Genomic DNA, 19,015 nt, shown 5'->3' with positions numbered 1-19,015 from the left:
GTAATGATCTGGGTACACCAATTGGAATGTTGAATTTGGGGGAATCAAGGGTCTGGGATGAAGAAAGGATTGAAATAGTGCTAGATAGAATAGTTTGACAAGGAAAACTTGCTATTTATACAGGAGGTATCCTGACTTCAGCTTTGGTGCTTTGATTCTTCTATAGTTGGGCCCTACAGGTATCTAATTTACTTAGTGAGGAAATGGGTATAAGAACAAACCTTTTCCCTTCATGGTAGGATCCACAGATGATGGCTAAGTAATGTAGGGTTTTCTGCCTAATTTCCCTGCTGGTCAGGGTCTACAGCAACATTGAGTATAACCCAAACAACAGTAACTAGATAGTAATTGGTTTTCTAGTTCCATTGCTTTATATTGCCTGAAATAGGCTTATGTTTGAAATTATTTGTTCAGTTGTCCTGTCTATCAAATAGTAAGAATTAGGAAGTAATCACATTGCCAATGATGCTTTCAAAGAGATTCAGGGCAACAGCCATCTACATTTTTTTTTTTTTTTTTTTTTTTTTTGCTTGTTTGTTTTGCCAAGTTGGGGATTGAACTGAAGGCCTTGCATATACTAGGCAAGTGCTCTACCACTGAGCCATACCCCCAGCCCTAATGTTTTCCCTGTTTTTTTTTGTTTTGTTTTGTTTTGTTTTTCGAGATAGGGTTTCTCAGTAGCTTTGGAGCCTGACCTGGAGCTAGCTCTTATAGACCAGGCTGGCCTCCAACTCACAGAGATCTGCCTCTCTGCCTCCCAAGTGCTGGGATTAAATGCGTGTGCCACCACTGCCTAGCTTCCTTGTTCATTTCTAATTTTATTAATGAATTTTAGTTTCCCTGAAACCAGATCAATCAATTCCAAAATGAAACACACACTCAGGGACAGACCCAGTTCTTCCCAGTCTGACTTTGTGTTATGATTATCAAGAACATATTATTTCCCCCCGCTATACTGTGATCCTGATAGTAAAAGAAACCAAAATACCACTGAAAAGTGGCCGGTAGTTGACTTTTCATTAAGAGGAAAGATAAGTGACACTGTCAGGGTTTTGTTTTTGAGGTTGTCACTTTTGGTACTGAGTAGAAAGCACAAAAGCTCAGACCTAACTGGGTCATGGTTCTGCCACTGATTGATGAGTTCTAGAGCAGGTTAAGTTAACCTCCAGGCCTTACTTTTGCATGTGTAATACAGAAATACTTCATGGTTAGCATGAGACACCAGCAATAGAACACTACTATGCTGACATCCCATGAAGTAGCATTTTATAGTTTAACTAAATTTGTGCTCTTTATGAAACATACTTCTAATAAACTGCTTGTTTTTAAAATACACAGTTGGCCAGATGTGCCCTAGCCCTGGATTGAGAGCAGGTGCTACCTTTTGGGATATTGAGACTTTGGTACTCAATTGTTTATGTTCCATGATATGCTTTTTTTTCCTTGGGTTTAATGGAGGTTAATGGGAAGAGAGTCTAGTTACTACCTCATAACCTTCTTGAAGCAAGTGAAATCTTTGTTGGAAGTAGTTTTGTGCGACAAGAGTACTGATTCTAAGCACGGTCTCAGGAAGATGGTCCTGCAGAATAAGGCACTTGAAGGAAGCTGGTTTTGTTTGGGTCTTGACCTTTACCGTCCTCCCATACTAACAGGCTTTTCTCTTCCCCAAGGAATACACATTTTGCCTGATTATTTTTTTACACCTCCCCCAACCATGTTCATCTTTTCTCGGTTACATAAGCAATAAAATTGTTTTCCGTTCTAAACCTTTCTTACCCCTAAATTCCCTTTCATGCCTTAGGCTTTGATGGTTTCTCTAAACCCCTTAACGATGGCTTAGGGTGGCTTTTCAAAACCCATGATCTCCCGTTTGCACTACCGGCCACGGAACACTTTAGTGTCCTGTCAGAGATCTCTATGCTGCGTCCTAAACCGGGACTTAGAAGAAAAAGAATTGGAGACTTCACATTTATTAACGTGTTATACAACCTGGAATTACTGAATTCCAATAAATAAAATTTCACTTTTGGACATTTGATCTGTTACTTTTTAGCACCAACAGACTTTTAGTAACCGCCTGATGCTAACCTGACACATTGACCACTCTTTCTCCACTGGCCATTCAATCTGCTCATTAACAAGTCTTTTGGGTCTTCCAACGTTCTGAGGTATGGCCTACTGTCCTCCTTTCTGTACAATCTGGGCAAACCGACCGGTGATAGCAAGAGTAGTGTCAATGAAGCGGTCCACACAGCTAGAGAGGCAGTTTTCAGTGCGGGAGTCTAGCCGATTTCCTGGCTTCTCAACACACTTATCCCAACATAGCTCCATGAAGTGATGCACCTAAGAAGAGAGAAAAAACCTTAGTCATTGGGGTCTGCAGATACCTTATTTCTTCCTCCACTGTGACTTGATAAAAACCACTCTTAATAGCATATCACAGGATCACTTCGGGTCCATCTTTCTTGTCATTAGTAATTCCTCTCCGTATACATAGGAAATTCTCACTAGAACGCATACTATCACAATTCTTTTTTTCAATCAAGGGTTTCTCTCTAGCCCTGGCTGTCCTGGAACTCAGCTTTCCGAGTGCTGGTATTAAAGGCGTGTGCCACCACCTCCCCCCCACAGTTCTCAAAGCAACTAGCATTATTAATGAGAAGAAGTCAGAATACTAATTTCTCCAAAACGAGCATAGTTTGGATCTATGGACACGTGGTAATATTACTTGGGAAGCTAAGCACTAAGTAAGCAGTCAGTTCTTGAAAGGAGAGCTATCAGTATTTCCAAGGTCAGCAACGGTTAACACCCTGGCTTGAAAAACGCCTTAAAACTCCAAACTCTATCCCAACCGAGTCTACACTGATTGTTGCAGCGCTCACCTTTATCTAATAATGGTCATCACTTCCAAATACATCACAAGATCCAATGCTGAGAGGCAGTGGGCAACAACGAACCCAGAATTCAGGGTGGGGACGGGTGTCTTCCAAACCGGCCCTTGAACCCCAAGGTCAGAACAGAGATTCCGAACGTCATTCCGGACCAGTGGCCGGGTAATCTGACCTCCCCTGTCGCCCAAACCTTCCCTGTGCTTTACACTTCTTTCCTCCCACGTAGCGCTAGCCTCCCGGACACTGAGCACCGTAGGTCACCAGGGCGGGAGGAGCAGCCGGGATCCAGCATCGAGAGCCCAGAGCTCCGTGGGTGCCCGGGGCCTGAGCCTCACCCTCCTTTCCTTGTTCCTCATCCTCGTACCTGCGCAGTGAACTGCGCCTTCTGCTGCTCCGCTGCCACCAGGCGCTGTAACTCCGCTTCGTCTGCTTCTCCAAGCTCCGCCATTGTCAGCGTGAGTTACTCCGCCGGCATACGCACGCGCGGTAGCAGCGCACCGCCTCCTGTCTTCCGGTTCACCTTCCAGGTTGCTTTGCCCTTCTTTTTTGCAGGGCGGGACTTGCTGCGTGACTGCTTCCAGGTTATCGAGTGACCTTGAGCCCCCGGACTAGAGATGGCGGTTTTCTTAAAGCTGGGTGTCCTCTGCAGTGGCCACGGAGGCCGAGGTGAGGTGTCTTGGCCATCAGAGGTTCCTGCTGCGGCCTGGACCGGGGAAGGGACGGGGTGAGGACTCGGCCGCCCGGTAGTGAGACGTCTTGAGAGGAAGGGACTTCCTCTTCGGCCGCTGAGACGCCTACACGGGCGCTGCCCGGACCGCTGTAGCCCTGAGGCCCAAGTGTTTACCTGGTGCCTGCTCCCAGCTGGTATTTCCAGCCTCCGGGCTGGGGTGACAACAGACTCCGGTTTGAGAGTGGGTGGAAGGAAAAGTTTGAGATAGCGGCTTGCTAAGTAGTGCTGGCTTTCCTTGATCTAGCCATGTAGACCAGGCTAACCTCGAGCTTGCTGGGAGCCCCTTTATAGGTTCCCGAATGCTGGCATGACAACCATGCACCGCCACTCAGGACTTCGATAATCATTTTAACCAGGCATTTTAGTTGTACAAGGCGCTTAAGAGACTGGTATACAAACACGAATAAAACAAATTCTAGCCTCAAAGAACTTGTTGGAGGTAGTGGAGGTACAGATAACGTAAAGCAAAAACGGTTGTGCTGTATAGATATTGTTAGTATGGGTCCAGAGAAAGTTCGGGTAGTTGTTTTGGAAGGACTAACCTGTCTTGGTTCTGCAGGGAAGTACATTATAGTTAGCAACTGAGAGCAGCAAAAGCTGTGTATGGTGAAGGGATAGAAAGATGCGTAGTGTGAGATAAAATGGAACAGATAAAATAATATTTCGAAAGCCGAAGTGTGAAATTAGCCTAGAAAAGCGAAATGGAACTAAGTCACAGAATTTACTTTATTCTATTCCAAAGATAAGTCTTTCTTTGCTGCCCAGGTTGACAGTGACATCGAAAGACTTGATCGGTTTGCTGTCCAGGCTTATTTTACGTGTTAATTATTGTTTCTTAGACTGGCCTGAAACTTGTGCTGGCCCAGCCTCCTAAGTAGCTGGAGATGGAGGCAGGTTCAAGGTCACAGGCAAGGGTGGTGGAGTGAGACGAGTCTCTGAGTTAGAAGCCAGCCTGGTCTCAAAGTGAAACCCTGTTTCAAAAAACAAACCCCACCTCCCTCCCCTCCAAAAAGGAGAGAGAGAGAGACAGAGACAGAGACAGAGGGGGGGGGGAGAGAGAGAAAATAATTTTTGTGTGTGTATATATGCAGTTAGCGTTATGGGAACTCATTAATCCTTTGCATGTGTTGCCTAGGCTTTAGCAGTGTTATGAAGTAGATGCATTTGTTGACTGGGCTGGCTAGTTTTTGCCCTACTTGATACAACTTAGAGTCACTTGGAATGGGAATTTATAACTGAAGACTTGCCTCCACCAGCTTGACCCTTGGCCACGTCTGTGAGGAACTGTCTTGGCTGGTGGTTGATGGAGGGGGGGGGGGCAGCCTGCTGCACAGCCCATGGTGGGCAGCACTGTCTTAGGCACTTGTGCTTGGGCTGAGTAAGTGAGCTAGCTGACTGTGAGTTGGGGAGCAAGCCAGTAAGCAGCACTCCTCCGTGACTGCTGCTTCACTTTCTAGCTGAAATAAAGCCTTTCTTCCCCTGAGTTAAGTCTGGTCGTGGTATTTATCATAGTAACAGAAAGCAACCTAGAACATTCTCCTTTTGCAAATGAAACCAAGCCTTAGAGAACTGTTTAGCTGCTCAACATTGCATGGCTAATCTGTGATGTCGCTGGGTGAACATCAGTCTGTCATTTTAACCAAGAGGCAGGATCCAGAAGGGGCAGTAAGGAGGGGTTCAGGAATATAAAAAGGAGAGGCCAATGGGTGAGCTCTCCTCTCTAAACTAAGTTGAATATCTCGAGGGCAAAGGGTTTTGTCCTTCTCTTTCTTGTTCCGTTGCCAAGCACAGTTTTGATTGTAGTTAATGCTAGATAAGTCGATGAGTAATTGAAAGAACACGAGTCCACCAGTTTTTAAATAAATGAAAGCAAGGCCCTTTTATATATGTGATTTATTAGGAGTCTACAGATACAGATTTTTGTTGTTTTTGAGACAGGGTCTCATGTAATCCCATGCTGACCTCTAATGCCAAATGTAGGTGAGGAAGACCTTGAATTTCTGCTTCCACTTCTCCTGTGCTGGGGCTCTGTGTGGTGCTGGAAGAAGCCTTGTGCATGCTAGGCAAGCAACTGAGCTCCATACATCCCCAGCACAGAGGGACTGCATGTTAAGAGCACTGACTCCTTTCCCAAAGCACCTGGGTTCTCTCCCACACTCACATAGTGGTTCATAAGGTGTAACTTCAGTTATAGGGAAGGATGCCTGTGGGCACTAGGCATGTGCATGGTACACAGACATACATGTAGGTAAGATATTCCTACATGTAAAAATAAATCCTTAAAAGACGTTTATTGATTTGAGTGGTATGCTCATGTGGTTTAGAAAGTCTGTCAGTCCTGCTCAGAAGCTTATGATTCCTGTCTTCTTTTCTCAGCTCTGTTGCTCCGAAACCGGGTGGTCAAACCTGCTTGTGTCTCAGCGTTTCTCCAGGAGCAGCGTACCCCAGGATGGCACGGCACACAGCACATTCACCTGTCTCCAAGCCGCCATTGTGTGTTCTCTCTGCTTTCTAGACAATTTTACTATTTATTTGTTATTTAACAATTTTATTTATTATTTTAAACGTATGGGTGTTTGCTTGCATGTCTGTCTGGGTGCTTGCATGCCTGGTGCACAGAGTCTAGAAGAGGAGGATTCCTGGAGCTGGAGCTCCAGACAGTTGTGCACTGTTTCTGGTCCTTCAGCCTTCTTTACCCAGGCCAGTCGTCGTACATTCGGCAGGAGGTCTGTCCTGTCTGCTAGTTAAAGACCTAGTTTACACCTTTGGGGAGACAGTGCAAACATGAATGATGCCATTTGTATTCAGAGAATCTAATGGCCTAACTGCTCAAAATTTGTTACATTGCTGTCAAGAAAACATCTCTGTAGGAAGTCTGTTTAGTGTATCTTAGTTACTGGTTTGTTTAGCCAATGAAGAGGAGCCAGTTGTGCCTAAAGTCTTATATTGAGGATGTAATCATGGATTTATAACTGGAATTTTTTTTTAGGTTGATTAAAACCATATGGAATTTTCTAGGTAAATACTGTGTGGATATTCACATTAGACAATCTGAACAAATAATGATTAACTATGTTTCCGTTTTTAAAGTCTGGAGAGAGAAATATTTATTTCGTCCTGGCTGGTCTGAAAATTGCTTTGTAGTGCAGGTTATACCGAAACTTGCAGTGTTGTGGTGATACTTCATTTGTATTTTAATAAATAAAGCTTGCCTGAAGTTCAGAAAGTAAAACAGCTGCACTTGTGAGCCTTACAGACCAAGCAGTGGTGACACACACCTTTAATCCCAGTAGCTATACTAGTTTGCCACAGAAACCAGGCAGTAGTGGTGCACGCCTTTAACTCCAGCACTAGGGAGGAATATAAAATGGGAAGACACAGTTCTTATGCACATTCTTCTTCTGAGATTCCTGGAGACAGGATTGCCATTTTGGACTGAGGTAGAGGTAAGAGCTAGTGGCTGGCTTTTTTGCTTTTCTGACCTTCAAGTTGAACCCCAATTTCTGTCTCTGGGTTTTTATTAATCATGCTACACAGTGTTCTTCTGAAATCATGGGTTTTTCTTTGTTTGTTTGTTTGTTTTGTTTTTGGTTTTTTGTTTGTTTGTTTTGCCTTTTGTTGTTTGTGAATACTTTTGAGATAAGTCTCAGGCTGTAGCTGGCCTGTAACTCAGTCTGTATTCCAAATTGGTACAGTTCTCCTGCCTCAGCCATGCCTGGCTTCTGAGATCAGTATTTGTAAAGTGTCTTAAGTGTTATTTTTTACCTTTCAGTCCTCCCCGATTCTTAAGTGAGTTACTTACAGCTGCATCTGAGTGATGAGAAATTAGAACTTTTGGTTTTTCTGCCTTTTAAAACCTTTTTGATTTTGACTAGTTTTCCTTTCTGGATTCCTTTGTAAGATTTAGCAGACTGGTTCTGGACTACACAGGACTGAGGAAAGGCTCTGAAAGTTGTGTGCATAGAACTTAATGTATATGCTCATGTTCATTTTTCTGGATAAGAACACCATCCTTTTGTCAAGTTCTCTGGGAATCTAGAGCCTCTTAGAAATGCGTAGAGCCCGCGTTGTGCTTCACTTGTCCAAAGGCAGCCCTTGGGCTTCATTGGTTTGGCACAAAATTGTAAATGGGGCAGAAGAAGGACGTGACCTTCAAAGGTATTCTGAGACCTGTGCTTCTCTTTCATTTGGCCGGCTTAGGCTGTTTTTATAAATATTGCACTTTCTCTAAAGATTACACAGTTATTAGTATTATTATTTTAAAAAGGTCCATTAGTGATCGCTAAATTACACTCACGTGATACCTGTTTCAGTGAAGACTGCCTTAATTCCACAGATACGTAGCCTGCCTTCTTGCCTCTAAGAAAATGTCTTGTGCTCAGAGACATGACAGATATGCCATCTGATTCCACGTTCAGCATGGGTCTGCTGGTATACTGTTTATGTGCTGACTGTGTTAGCCATCGTGTGATTGGTTGACGTGTTTGTCCTTCCTCACCTCTGTGAATCTCCTCTTTCTTGTAGCTGGTTCCAAGGCTGCCTCTCTCCACTGGACTAGCGAGAGGGTTGTGAGTGTTCTGCTTCTGGGCCTGCTCCCGGCTGGGTACTTGAGCCCCTGCTCTGTGGTGGACTACTCCCTGGCTGCAGCCCTCACCCTGCACAGCCACTGGCAAGTACAACAGTCCCTCTGCATTGCCTGCTTGGTCTGTTGGCTGCAAGTCTGTCTGTCTGTCTGTTCATGAAGAAAGCACTGATTGAAATTCTCAAGACTTCTAGAAAACTTAAAAACATACAAACAGCTAGCAGTGATTAAATAGATCCTGGTATGTGGGAAGTTTATTAATATTTAAATTATTTTGAGTCAGGGTAGCCAGGCTGGCCTTAAACTTGAAATTGTCTTGACTCAGCCTCAAGTGCTAGGATTGCGTATGTGTACTTTTGTCTTAGCTACTTTTCTGTTGCTGTGAAGAAACCCTATGAGCAAGCCTTTATTTGGGACTTACAGTTTTAGAGGGTGAGTCCATGACTGTCATGGTGGGGAGCATGACAGCAGGCAGGCAGGTGTGGCTCTGGAGCCGTAGCTGAGAGCTCACGTCTTGATCCATAAATAGGGGCAGAGAGAGAGCCCTGGGATGGTGAGAGTTTATTGAAACCACAAAGGCGCCCCCAGTGACACCTCCTGCAAGGCCACACCTCCTAATCCTCCCCAAAGAGTTCCACCAGTTGGGGGCCAAGTAGTCAAGTACTCAAATCACCACAATCAGAGTGCCCTGCATGCATCCCTCTGCTTGTTTGCTGTCTTAATTTTAGTAATCTTTATGGCAAGTTGAACATGGTGTTTGTAAAGCCAAGTTTCTGGTTGACTCCCAATCTGTTCCTCCTGTATCCTTTTTTTTTTTTTTTTTTTTTTTTGACAGGGTCTCTTGTAGCCAAGTATGACATTGGACTCCTGATCCTCCTGCCTGCACCTTCCGACTACTTGTCATCAAGTCTAGCCTTTCTCCTGTACACTTTTGAGATGGTGGGCTCTCAGTCTGCGGTCCTGGCCTACCTGGAACTTAGTAGATGGCCTAGGCTGTCCTTGAACTCATAGAAACCTCTTCCTCCCTTGTCCTGAGATCACGGGTGTGCACTGCCACACTTGGCACATCCTCTTGCTATGTGAATTCTTGTCATTCCATTGTGTTCCTACGTATTCAGGCTCCAGATCTTGTCACCATCCTTAACTGCAGCAGTAATCTCTCAATTGACTCCTCCCCCCCTTGGGTGTGATGCCTATACAATGGCCCCACTGATCCTGTTAAAATGTTAAGTGGGATAAACAGTCTCTCACAAAATATCTATTTTATTTTGCTCATAGAATTCTTAACATTATGTACAGATTCTTTATGTTATATTAGATATCTAGTAGTCCTATCTGTTCTAGGGAGCTGAAGCAGAAAGATTGCTAGTTCAAAGTCAGCCAGGACGACAGCAGTGAGATCTTGTCTTTATGAAACTCTTAAAATTTCCAAGCACAGTGGAACACATCTGTAATCCGCACATTTGCTGAAGTAGGAGGATCAGTTTGAGTTCAAGGCCAGCACTGGCTGCTCATCCAGAGGACCTGGGTTCACTTCCCAGCACCCACATGGCAGCTCATACCTGTCTGTAACTCCAGTTCCAGGGCTTCTGACCCCCTTGAACAGACATACATGTAGGCAAAAAACACCAATAAACGTAAAAGAAAATTAAATATAAATATATATATATAAAGAGAGAGAGAAACCAAAATAAAACAAGGTAAAATAGAAAAATAAAAGGCAGCCTTGAGAGTTTAGCACCAGCGCCGCCACCACACACACCTACTGCTCTCATTTCCAGCTGCCCTTGCAGGCACACTGGCTTTCTTGCTCTTCCTCAGATGTGCTGGGACCCTCCAGTCTCTTCCTGTTCTGCTGAAACGATTACTAGCTCTGTACTTGGCCTGTTCCCCATCTTAAGCTATTTAACACTGCACGCTCAGCAGAGCTTTCCCTAAGCACTTACTCAGTTCTCGGTTGTCTTCTTTCCCTTGTTTTCCTTAGGAAGGCTCCCTACTTCCTAATGTTACATCATCTGTCTACTGTGTTGTGTGTTTGTTCCTTCCTGCCCTTCCCTTCTGTACTAAGTACAGATACAGAGCCGGTCAGGGAGCTCAGTTGTTACAGGTTTGTCTAGCGTTTGTGAAGCCCTGTGTTCTCTCCCCAGCCTTCCAGACAGGGTAGTGCTTGCCTGCCATCCAACACTAAGGAGGAGGAGACAAAAGGATCAGAAGTTCAAAGTCTTCCTTAGCAATATAGCAAATTTGAGGCCAGTTTGGGATACATAGCAAGATCTCATTTCACAAAACAAAACCGTAGCAACAAAAAAAGATGTTGCAGGAGGGCCCGCTTGTTCGTCTCAGCTGCCCAGAATCGAAATAATCACACAGAAACCACATTGTTTAAATCATTGCTTGTCCCATTAGCTCTGACTTCTTTTTGGCTAATGTTTACATCTTAATTTACCCTATTTCTATTAATCTGTGCATCACCCCGAGGTCGTGGCCTACCAGCAAAGTTTCAGTGTGTCTGTCTCCAGCAGTGGCAACTTCATGGTGTCCCTATCTGACTCCGCCCTTCTTCCTCCCAGCATACAGCCTAACTTTCTCTGCCTACTTAAGTTTTGCCCTATCAACAGGCCAAGGCAGTTTGTTTATTCATTAATTGTAATCACAGCACACAGAGGGGACTCCCACATCAAAAAGAAAACAATGTGTCTACATTAAAACTTATACAAGAATATCATAACCCATTACCTAAATTAATTAAAAGTGAAAACCATCCATGTGGCCAAAATAGAATATAGAGTATTATTCAGCCACATAAAGCGATGGAGTACACTCTGATTTTGAGTCCAACCTGGTCTACAGAGCTAGTTCCAGGACAGCTAGGGTTGTTATACAGAGAAACCTTTTCTCGAAAAACAAAAACAACAAAAGAAATGGAGAACTGATATGTGCTGCAATATGGATGAACATGGGAAGCAAAAGCTTGTAAATGAGGAAGTGTGGCACAAAGGAAGATCCTGCGTGGTCTTATTTGTATGAAATGCCAGACTGGGCACATGTTTAGAAACAAGCAAATCAGTGACTGGATGCTGAGTAGGCTAATGGCTAGTGTTTCCTTTTGAGTGTTTTAAAATGTTCTAGAGTTAGTGATGATAGTTCACCACTCTGACTATACTAAGAAATTGAATGTATATTGTTAAAAAGGTGAAATTTGCCAGGTGTGGTGGCGCATGGTGGAGTACGCCTCTAATCCCAGCCCTCGGGAGGCAGAGGCAGGCTGATCTCTGGGTTTAAGGCCAGCCTGCTCTACAGAGTGAGTTCCAGGACAGCCAGGAATACATAGAGAAACCCTGTCTCAAAGACAACAAACTAAATAATAATAAAAGAAAACTACTGTAGAATAGTAAAGTCAGATCACTCCTTATTTCAGGTACTTTTTGATTAAACCCTGGTGCATGTTCCTGGGCACTCTGCAGTCTGCCCCAGCTTTGCTATGGTTTTTACTTGACTCATAGACTCCATCCTCATGAACTTCCGTACTGTTCCTCCGAGATGCAGGGTCCTTGTCACCATTGTGTGCGTGTTCTTCTCTTTCAAATCCCCCTTCCTGAGGTGTTTACTGGTTACATAGCTGCATGTGGTCTGGTTACATAGCTGCATGTGATCTGGTTACATAGCTGCATGTGATCTGGTTACATAGCTGCATGTGAGGTTGCTATTTTTTCTGTCTCACTCGCATGTCCGTTTCCACACAGAGGGTCATCCAGTACGGCACCTTCAGCATTTGAGACATGTTCTGATATATGATACTTGCTTAGTAAACTCTGCATGAGTGAAGACTCTGCACAACACTTGTTCTAGTTAAAAAGGAAGAGAAGATTTTATAGCTAGAGGAACACTTAGTTATTGTATAATGGCCCTGGGGACTAAGTCCACAGGATGAGCTTTCTTTATTACATCATTAGGCACTCCTGATTGCATTTTGGTTTTTTGTTTGTTTGTTTCTATGTTTTTAACATGAGTTGCTTTGGCTTGTTATCTCAAAGTGCAAACACTTATTAGAATTACAAATAAAGACTTTGTGTTTGAGTCTGACTTCTTGGGTGAGGGGTCATGACCTATCTAACTGCCCTGTGCTGTGCTTTTCTTCTCTTTAGGGGCCTTGGACAAGTGGTGACTGACTATGTTCATGGGGATGCATCGCAGAAGGCTGTCAAGGCAGGCCTCTTGGCAGTCTCAGCTTTGACCTTTGCTGGGCTTTGCTATTTCAACTACCACGATGTGGGCATCTGCAGAGCGGTTGCCATGCTGTGGAAGCTCTGACCTCTCCAGGGCAGCACCTTAGATTGTATGCCTTGCCGCCTCTGCTCTGTCAATGCCATTCAACTCCCAATGAGGAGGGATGAAGGAGAAGACCGTTGGTGGGCAGAATTTCTTCTAATTACAATGGTTATTTTCAGAATTCATTTGCTGAGAAAAAAGGTTTGGGAGGAGTTAGGTTCAACTAGCCATGAGTCTGGTTCCATATTCCCCTGAGTTGGTGGTTGCCTGCTTACAAGACTCAGTGGCGTAAGCACGCGTTTTGTGAGCTCATGTTGCCTTTGACTACCATTTCTTGAGGAGAGTTCAGCTTATTTCTGTTGGGGTTAGGGAGGGAGGACTGTACATTCACGTGCCTAGACTTTGTATGAAATTGGGAAATACTCCATTTGGAGCCGCCCACTGTTGAGTTGATGCCAGCTGTTGATGGCTCTGCCTCTAGGGAACTCAGATCAGCAGATGCTGAGATCTCAAATTACTGATGATGTTTTTTGAGTCTTAAGAAGGAACTCGAGAAAAGCTGAGTTTAGAGAAGTTCAATTTAGGGAGTTCTCCTTTGTAGGGAGGTAAAATATGTCAGATTCCAAACAGGCTTACCCTTTAGATGAGTCACTTGTGCGGAAATAAGCTGTCCCCAGATAAAAGACTTGAGTGGCTTCCCTCTGTGGGAATAGCTAATGAAAACTAGACTCTGTAAAAGCAAAATTTTTAAATAAAATACTATATAATGAATATACAGTGTACTTTTTTCTAGTTAGTATTCCCTGGTATTTGGTTTTGGGTTAGCTGTTTGTTTGAGATAAGTCATAGAGGCTTAAGCTGATCTGGAACTCTTATGGGTAGATGAGGCCAGCCCAGAACTTGCTAGGAAACCAGGGTGGCCTCAAACTTGTGGCAGTCTCTGCCTCCCGAATGCTTGAATTATAGGGGTTCAGTGCTACAGTTATAGTTGTGAACCACAAAACTCACTTGTTTTGTTTTAATTGAGATGGTATCTTAGTTTGTGGCCCAGGCTAGCATCAAAATCAGGTCTCAATCTGTCTAATCTCCTGAGCTGTATACCGCCAGGATATTGCATACTGGCTCTAGCTGTAGTCATTGATGTTGTGTTACGTCCCAGCACTCGGGAAGCAGACCTGGGCCTACAGAGCGAGTTCCAGAATGGCCAGAGCTCTTACACAGGGAAACCCTGTCTTGAAAAAAAATAAATGAAAACAAAACAGAGAACTCTGTTATGCATTAGGCAGTAGTGGCGCACACCTTTAATCCCAGCACTCAGAAGGCAGAGACAAGTAGATCTCTCAGTTTGAGGCCAGCTTGGTCTATAGAGCTAGTTCCAGGACAGCCAGGACTACATAAAGAAACCCTGTCTCAACACCCCACATAAAGAAACAAAACAAAACAAAAAAACTGTTGTGCTGTGTATGGTGATACATTCCTGTAATCCCAGCCCTCTGGGAGGCAGAGGAGGACTGAGGCCAACATTGATCTCAGTGAGTTCTAAGCCAGCTTGGGCTACATAGTGACATTGTTATTTAACAACTCCCTCCTACCCCCAAAACATTAAATAATTTTAAAAAGTGTTGTATCCACAGCTCTGAATCAGAGCTGAGTGTTACCTTGTGTGGCTTAGCAAATAAGTAATTCACATAGAATGCCACAGCATGCAAAGGACTCCTGTGATAGGCAGACACAGGCAGTTTATGAATTGAATATGAAGCCTGAGTAGTAGGTATCAGAACTATGTTAGTGCTAAGGTGTTGTGTGAGTGCCAAGCCTTCTAACCCCATGTTCTAACTGCACTGACTCTAAGGCTGATGGGTAGTAACGCTACATTTCATTCCCTGGGGACTTGCTGCACAGCAACGCTGGGACTTAATCCCAGTCCTAGGGAGTCACACGCCTTTAATCCCAGCACTAAAGGGGAATAGAAAACAGGAGAAGACAGAAGCTCAGCCTTCAGTCTGCAGTCACCTAGCCTTGGTAGAGGTAAGACTGCTCTAGTGGCTTGTCTTGCTTTTCTGATCTTCAACTTGAACCTCAGTATCTGTCCCTGGGATTTTATTATTTGTGCTCTATCATATCAAGGTTAGATAAGGTAAACCAAGAGGAGGAAAAGAGTCTCAAGAGCAGGCAAGACAGTGGTGGTGCCCACCTTTAATCCCAGCACTTGGGAGGCAGAGGCAGGCGGATCTCTGAGTTCGAGGCCAGCCTGGTCTACAAGAGCTAATTCCAGGACAGCAACCAAAGCTACAGAGAAACCTTGTCTGGTGGGGGAGACAACAAAAAAAAAAAACCAAACAACAAAAAGAGCAGGCAAGAGTCAGAGATACACCTGCTTCCACTCTTAAGAGTCGCCAAAACAACAAGCTAAAGGTCGTAACATTTATGTGAGAATGCTGCAGTTATTTCTTGTTTTTTTGTGACTTTTGCATGAATGTGTGTATGCATGCAAACTCTAAGGACAGTGCCCATGGAGGCCAGAAGAGGGCACCAGATTCATTTTCTCTCTCTCTCTCTCTCTCTCTCTCTCTCTCTCTCTCTCTCTCTCTCTCTCTCTCTCTCTCTCTCTCTCTCTCTTTCCCCCCCTCTCCCTTCTTCCCTTCCCCCTTCGTTTCCTCCCTCCCCCCTCTCCTCTTTCTCTCTCTCTCACACACACACCACATACTCATTCACACTAATAGTGCAGTGCTTATGGTAGCGAGAAGATGCCAGCAGATAAACACACACACACGCACACGTGCACACACACATTTGTTGAAACTAACATTTAAGAGCAGCCTTAGCAGATATGCTGCAATGCCTATAACCCCAGCCATTTAGAGACAGAGACAAGAAAAGGAGTTTGAGACCAGACTGCTCTACGTAGTGAGTCCCTGATTCAACAACAAAAACAATCTGAAAAGATGAAACAGAGGAAAAGGAAGCTTTTCTATAGCTGCTTTGTAATTTTAGAATTGTCCAAAATGAAAATGGATTCTGATTGCATTAGTGTTTGCCTCTTTGTTTGTGTTTTGAGACAAAGTTTCTCTATGTAGTCTTCGGCTGTCCTGGAACTTGTTCTGCACCAGGATGGCCTGGAACTTCAGGGATCTGCCTGCCTCTGCCTCTCAAGTGCTGAGATTACAGGGGTTCTCCCCACCTCCATGCTCTGTTGGCATTGTGTGATATGATGTCCCAGTCAATAAACGTCTTAAACAGGAAGTGAGTTAGTAGAGAGCATGAAGCTTATGAAACAATATCAGTCACAGGAGAGCGGACCTGCCTGATGGGAACACAGCTTTCTCTCTGGGTCAGTCCCATGGCATTGCGAATCCCCACATCTGTTGCTCAATTTGTCAGCTGCAGACACTGAGCAGAGAGGGTAAGCTGGCACTGAGCCAGCTGCAGCAGTCAGTGCCAGCTGCTCCATTCTGTCTGGAACTTCCTCTCTCTGCTGTCACCAGCACGAGTGACAAGGTATGCTATGACAGCCCACTGTAAAGGAAAGTGATGGAGACAGGGACTCGGAGAGGTGGCAAAACTCTTCTGGAGCGATGATTTGGGATGAATTTAATTCTAATTGGGAGGTGATTTGAAATGAATTAGTTCTAATTTGAAGGTGATTTGGAATGAATTAGTTCTGTGCTCTTAAACAAAGGGACAGAGTTGAGATTGTGTGACTGCTAATGAATTATCCGGAGACCTAGTTAGTAATAATCTGTGTCAAAGTCCCTGAGTCTGTCTGTCTCTCTCTCTCTCTCTCTCTCTCTCTCTCTCTCTCTCTCTCTCTCTCTCTCTCTCTCTCTCTAAATTTATATAAAGGAGGTTTGTTAGAATGACTTACAGGCAGTGATCTAGCTAATCCAACAATGCTGGCTATGAATGAGATGTCCAAGAGTCCAGAAGTTGCTCAGTCCCCGAGGCTGGATGTCTCAGCAGGTCTTTAGTAGATGCTGGAATCCCAAAGATGAAGGTTGCAAGGCCAGTGAAGGAATGGACTTGCTAGTAAGGGCAGACCAAGCAGGCAAATAGCAGAAGCTTCCTTCTTTCCTGTCCTTATATAGGCTTCCAGCAGAAGGTGTGGCCCAGGTTCAAAATGTGTCTTCACACCTCAAGATCTGAATTAAAGACCCATGTCTTCCGGCCTCATTCAGATAAAAAATTGTGTGTCTTCCCATCTTAAAAGTCCATACTAGAAATGGATTCACTCACTTGAAAAACAAGCAAAAAAATCTCTCACAGGTGTGTTATCCATTTCTGGATTGTAGTTTATTCCATATGTTGGCAAGTTGTCAATTAAAACCAGCCATCACAGAGTCCATTTCTAAAGCTTTAGTTATACTGGGTGGACATGGTTTGACATGCCTGTGCATGCAAGCTGAGGCAGGAAGAACCCCGGCCTAAATAGTGAGTTCAGGGCCAGCCTGAGTTTTAAATATATTTGTCTTTCAAATGTGAGGAATGGAGTTTGGATCCCCAGAACCCACGTGGCCAGCCTGCAGTTCCAGTCTCTGAAAGATGAAATGAGATCTCCAGGGCAAGCTGGATTGTGAGCTTAGCCATATTGGTGAGCTCTGGGTTTGCTTGAGAGACCCTGCCTCAATGAATAAGGTGGAAGAGCTATGCAGGATGGTTCCAGAATCCACCGCAGGCCTCCAGAGACCTGTGCACAGACACACACACACACACACACACACACACACACATACACGCATCCACACACATATGCAAACACACATATGAACACTACATAAACATAAAAAATTGAAAAAGTGAATCATTCCTTTTCTTCATTGTAAGGAGGATTAAAGTTTACTTTCTAAAAGGGGATGGGGGTGCTCACATTTCTTAAGGAGCCCTTATGCCCAGCAGCATAGACCAATGGGATTTTGTGTATGTTGAAGAGGATAAATCAGACATTTGACAGATAAGACTGAACTCCCTGGTTTGACTGATGTTAGTGCCCTGACCATGGGACAAAGACCTGGGCCTCACGATCAAGGGTCAGAATTTGAACATTGGAAATACAACTTTTTTTTTTTTTTTTCTGAAAAGGCATGGTGGCTCTCACCTTCAATTCTAGCACTCAGGAGGCAGAGGCAGGCAGATCATTGTGAGTTCAAGGCTAGCCTGGTCTACATTACAAGTTCCAGGTTAGCCAAGGCAACATAGTGAACCCTGTCTCAAAATTTAAAAAAAATCTAAGTTGTAGGCTAATTAATAAGTGTAAATAAATGAATGGAAAGGCAGAGGTTTGAGATTATGCTGCTTCTTGACTGAAGCTGATGCATTAAGCCACCTTCAGCAGGTTTGTTTTCAGCAAGGCTGGGATGGCAGCGCACGCCTGTGAGCCCAGGATCTTCGAGGCTGAGCCCAGGAAATCAGGAGCTCAAGGTGATCTTCAGCAACAGTGCATCTGAGATCAGCCTGGGATTATAGGAGACCCTGCCTACACACACACACACACACACACACACACACACACACACACACACACAGAGAGAGAGACAGAGAGACAGAGAGACAGAGACAGGGACAGAGACAGGGACAGACAGAGGCAGAGACAGAGAGTGTGTTAGCTTACGGGAGGAGTAATAACAAGTAGTCCCCAGTTTCCTACCTTGAGTTCCTGTCCTGACTTTCCTCATTAATGCATTGTGATCTGGAAGTGTAAGCAAACCCCACTTTACCCCTGCTGTTCTTCTTGGTGTGGTGCATCATAGCAACCAAATGGAACCAGGACACTAAATAAGGTAGGATGTGTCATGGATGATAGTTGTCAAGACCCCTTAATCGAAGATTAATTATGACTCATTTTAGGATTGTGTGGAATGGGTCATATCTCCTGGCTAAGATATGTGTCGTGGTCAGAGGACAACTCAGTTCTCTCCATCCTTCATGGGGATCCTGGGGACGGCACTTAGCTTGTCAGGCCTAGTGACAAGTGCTTCTACCCACAGTCGTTTCTCCCTGACCAATGATCTTGGCTTTAACTTTAGACTTTTTTTAATTTTTATTTTATGTGTATGTGTGTTTTGACTGGATTATGTTTATACCACATGTATGTAATGCCCAGGGAGACCAGAGGAGGACGTCAGATCCCCTGGTACTGGAGTTGCATGTGGGTGTTGGATATCGAACCTAGGTCCTGTGGAAGAGCAGCCAATGTTCTTACTGCTAAGCCATCTCTCCAGGTCCAAGATTTTGTTTGTAATTGTACTTCCCTAACATGCATGCATGCTTGCATGCTGTAACCCAAAAGAACAGCAGCTGTGGAAAAAGAACTAATCTCTTCGAGCCTTTCCAGGGAGCTGACTCTGATTGAGCCCCTCACTTTACTAGAGAGCCCCATCTTCTTCCTTTCCTCATTTTATGCCACTTTCTTGGATCAGCTCTCCTTCTCTGTGTAGTTAAATGATAACCTTTCAAATAAGATAAAGAAGAGTTGGAAGTTCAAACTCTGGTCAGTGAGCTGACTCAGCAGGTACAGGAGCTTGCTGCCAAGCCTGGTGACTTGAGTTC

At 44.3% G+C, this 19,015-nt stretch overlaps 3 protein-coding genes across 3 annotated transcripts in view; 2 read left to right on the top strand and 1 right to left on the bottom strand.

Moving 5' to 3' along the window:
* Positions 1–1,954: 1,954 nt before the first annotated feature.
* Positions 1,955–3,411, bottom strand: Timm8b (translocase of inner mitochondrial membrane 8 homolog B). The gene is made up of 2 exons (XM_038321631.1): positions 3,256–3,411; positions 1,955–2,343 (listed from the first exon to the last, which is right to left on the bottom strand). Exons 1-2 carry the CDS (start codon positions 3,337–3,339, stop codon positions 2,176–2,178), a joined length of 252 nt encoding a protein of 83 aa, XP_038177559.1. The 5' UTR covers positions 3,340–3,411; the 3' UTR covers positions 1,955–2,175.
* A 13-nt stretch (positions 3,412–3,424) lies between these two features.
* Sdhd (succinate dehydrogenase complex subunit D) lies at positions 3,425–13,243 on the top strand. Its single transcript, XM_038321630.1, has 4 exons — positions 3,425–3,557; positions 5,998–6,114; positions 8,146–8,290; positions 12,349–13,243. The coding sequence occupies exons 1-4, from the start codon at positions 3,506–3,508 to the stop codon at positions 12,512–12,514; spliced, it is 480 nt and encodes a 159-aa protein (XP_038177558.1). The 5' UTR covers positions 3,425–3,505; the 3' UTR covers positions 12,515–13,243.
* Positions 13,244–15,890: 2,647 nt separating this feature from the next.
* The window catches only part of Tex12 (testis expressed 12), a 71,095-nt gene continuing 67,970 nt past the window's right edge, over positions 15,891–19,015 (top strand). The window contains exon 1 of the mRNA XM_038324139.2: positions 15,891–15,970. The gene's annotated coding sequence lies outside the window, so the exon portion shown is untranslated. The remainder of the gene's footprint in view (positions 15,971–19,015) is intronic.

This window comes from Arvicola amphibius, chromosome 3, assembly GCF_903992535.2.
Source record: "Arvicola amphibius chromosome 3, mArvAmp1.2, whole genome shotgun sequence".
Taxonomy (NCBI): Eukaryota; Metazoa; Chordata; class Mammalia; order Rodentia; family Cricetidae; genus Arvicola; species Arvicola amphibius.
Note: the sequence above shows the minus strand (reverse complement) of the source record. Positions and strands in the feature narration are given on the sequence as shown.

Coding starts and splice junctions, on each gene's coding strand:
- Timm8b (XM_038321631.1), bottom strand. CDS start 3,339: ATGGCGGAGCTTGGAGAAGCAGACGAAGCGGAGTTACAGCGCCTGGTG. Junction 2,344..3,255: donor AGGCGCAGTTCACTGCGCAG/GTACGAGGATGA, acceptor CTCTCTTCTTAG/GTGCATCACTTCATGGAGCT.
- Sdhd (XM_038321630.1), top strand. CDS start 3,506: ATGGCGGTTTTCTTAAAGCTGGGTGTCCTCTGCAGTGGCCACGGAGGC. Junction 3,558..5,997: donor CAGTGGCCACGGAGGCCGAG/GTGAGGTGTCTT, acceptor TTCTTTTCTCAG/CTCTGTTGCTCCGAAACCGG. Junction 6,115..8,145: donor CCTGTCTCCAAGCCGCCATT/GTGTGTTCTCTC, acceptor TCTTTCTTGTAG/CTGGTTCCAAGGCTGCCTCT.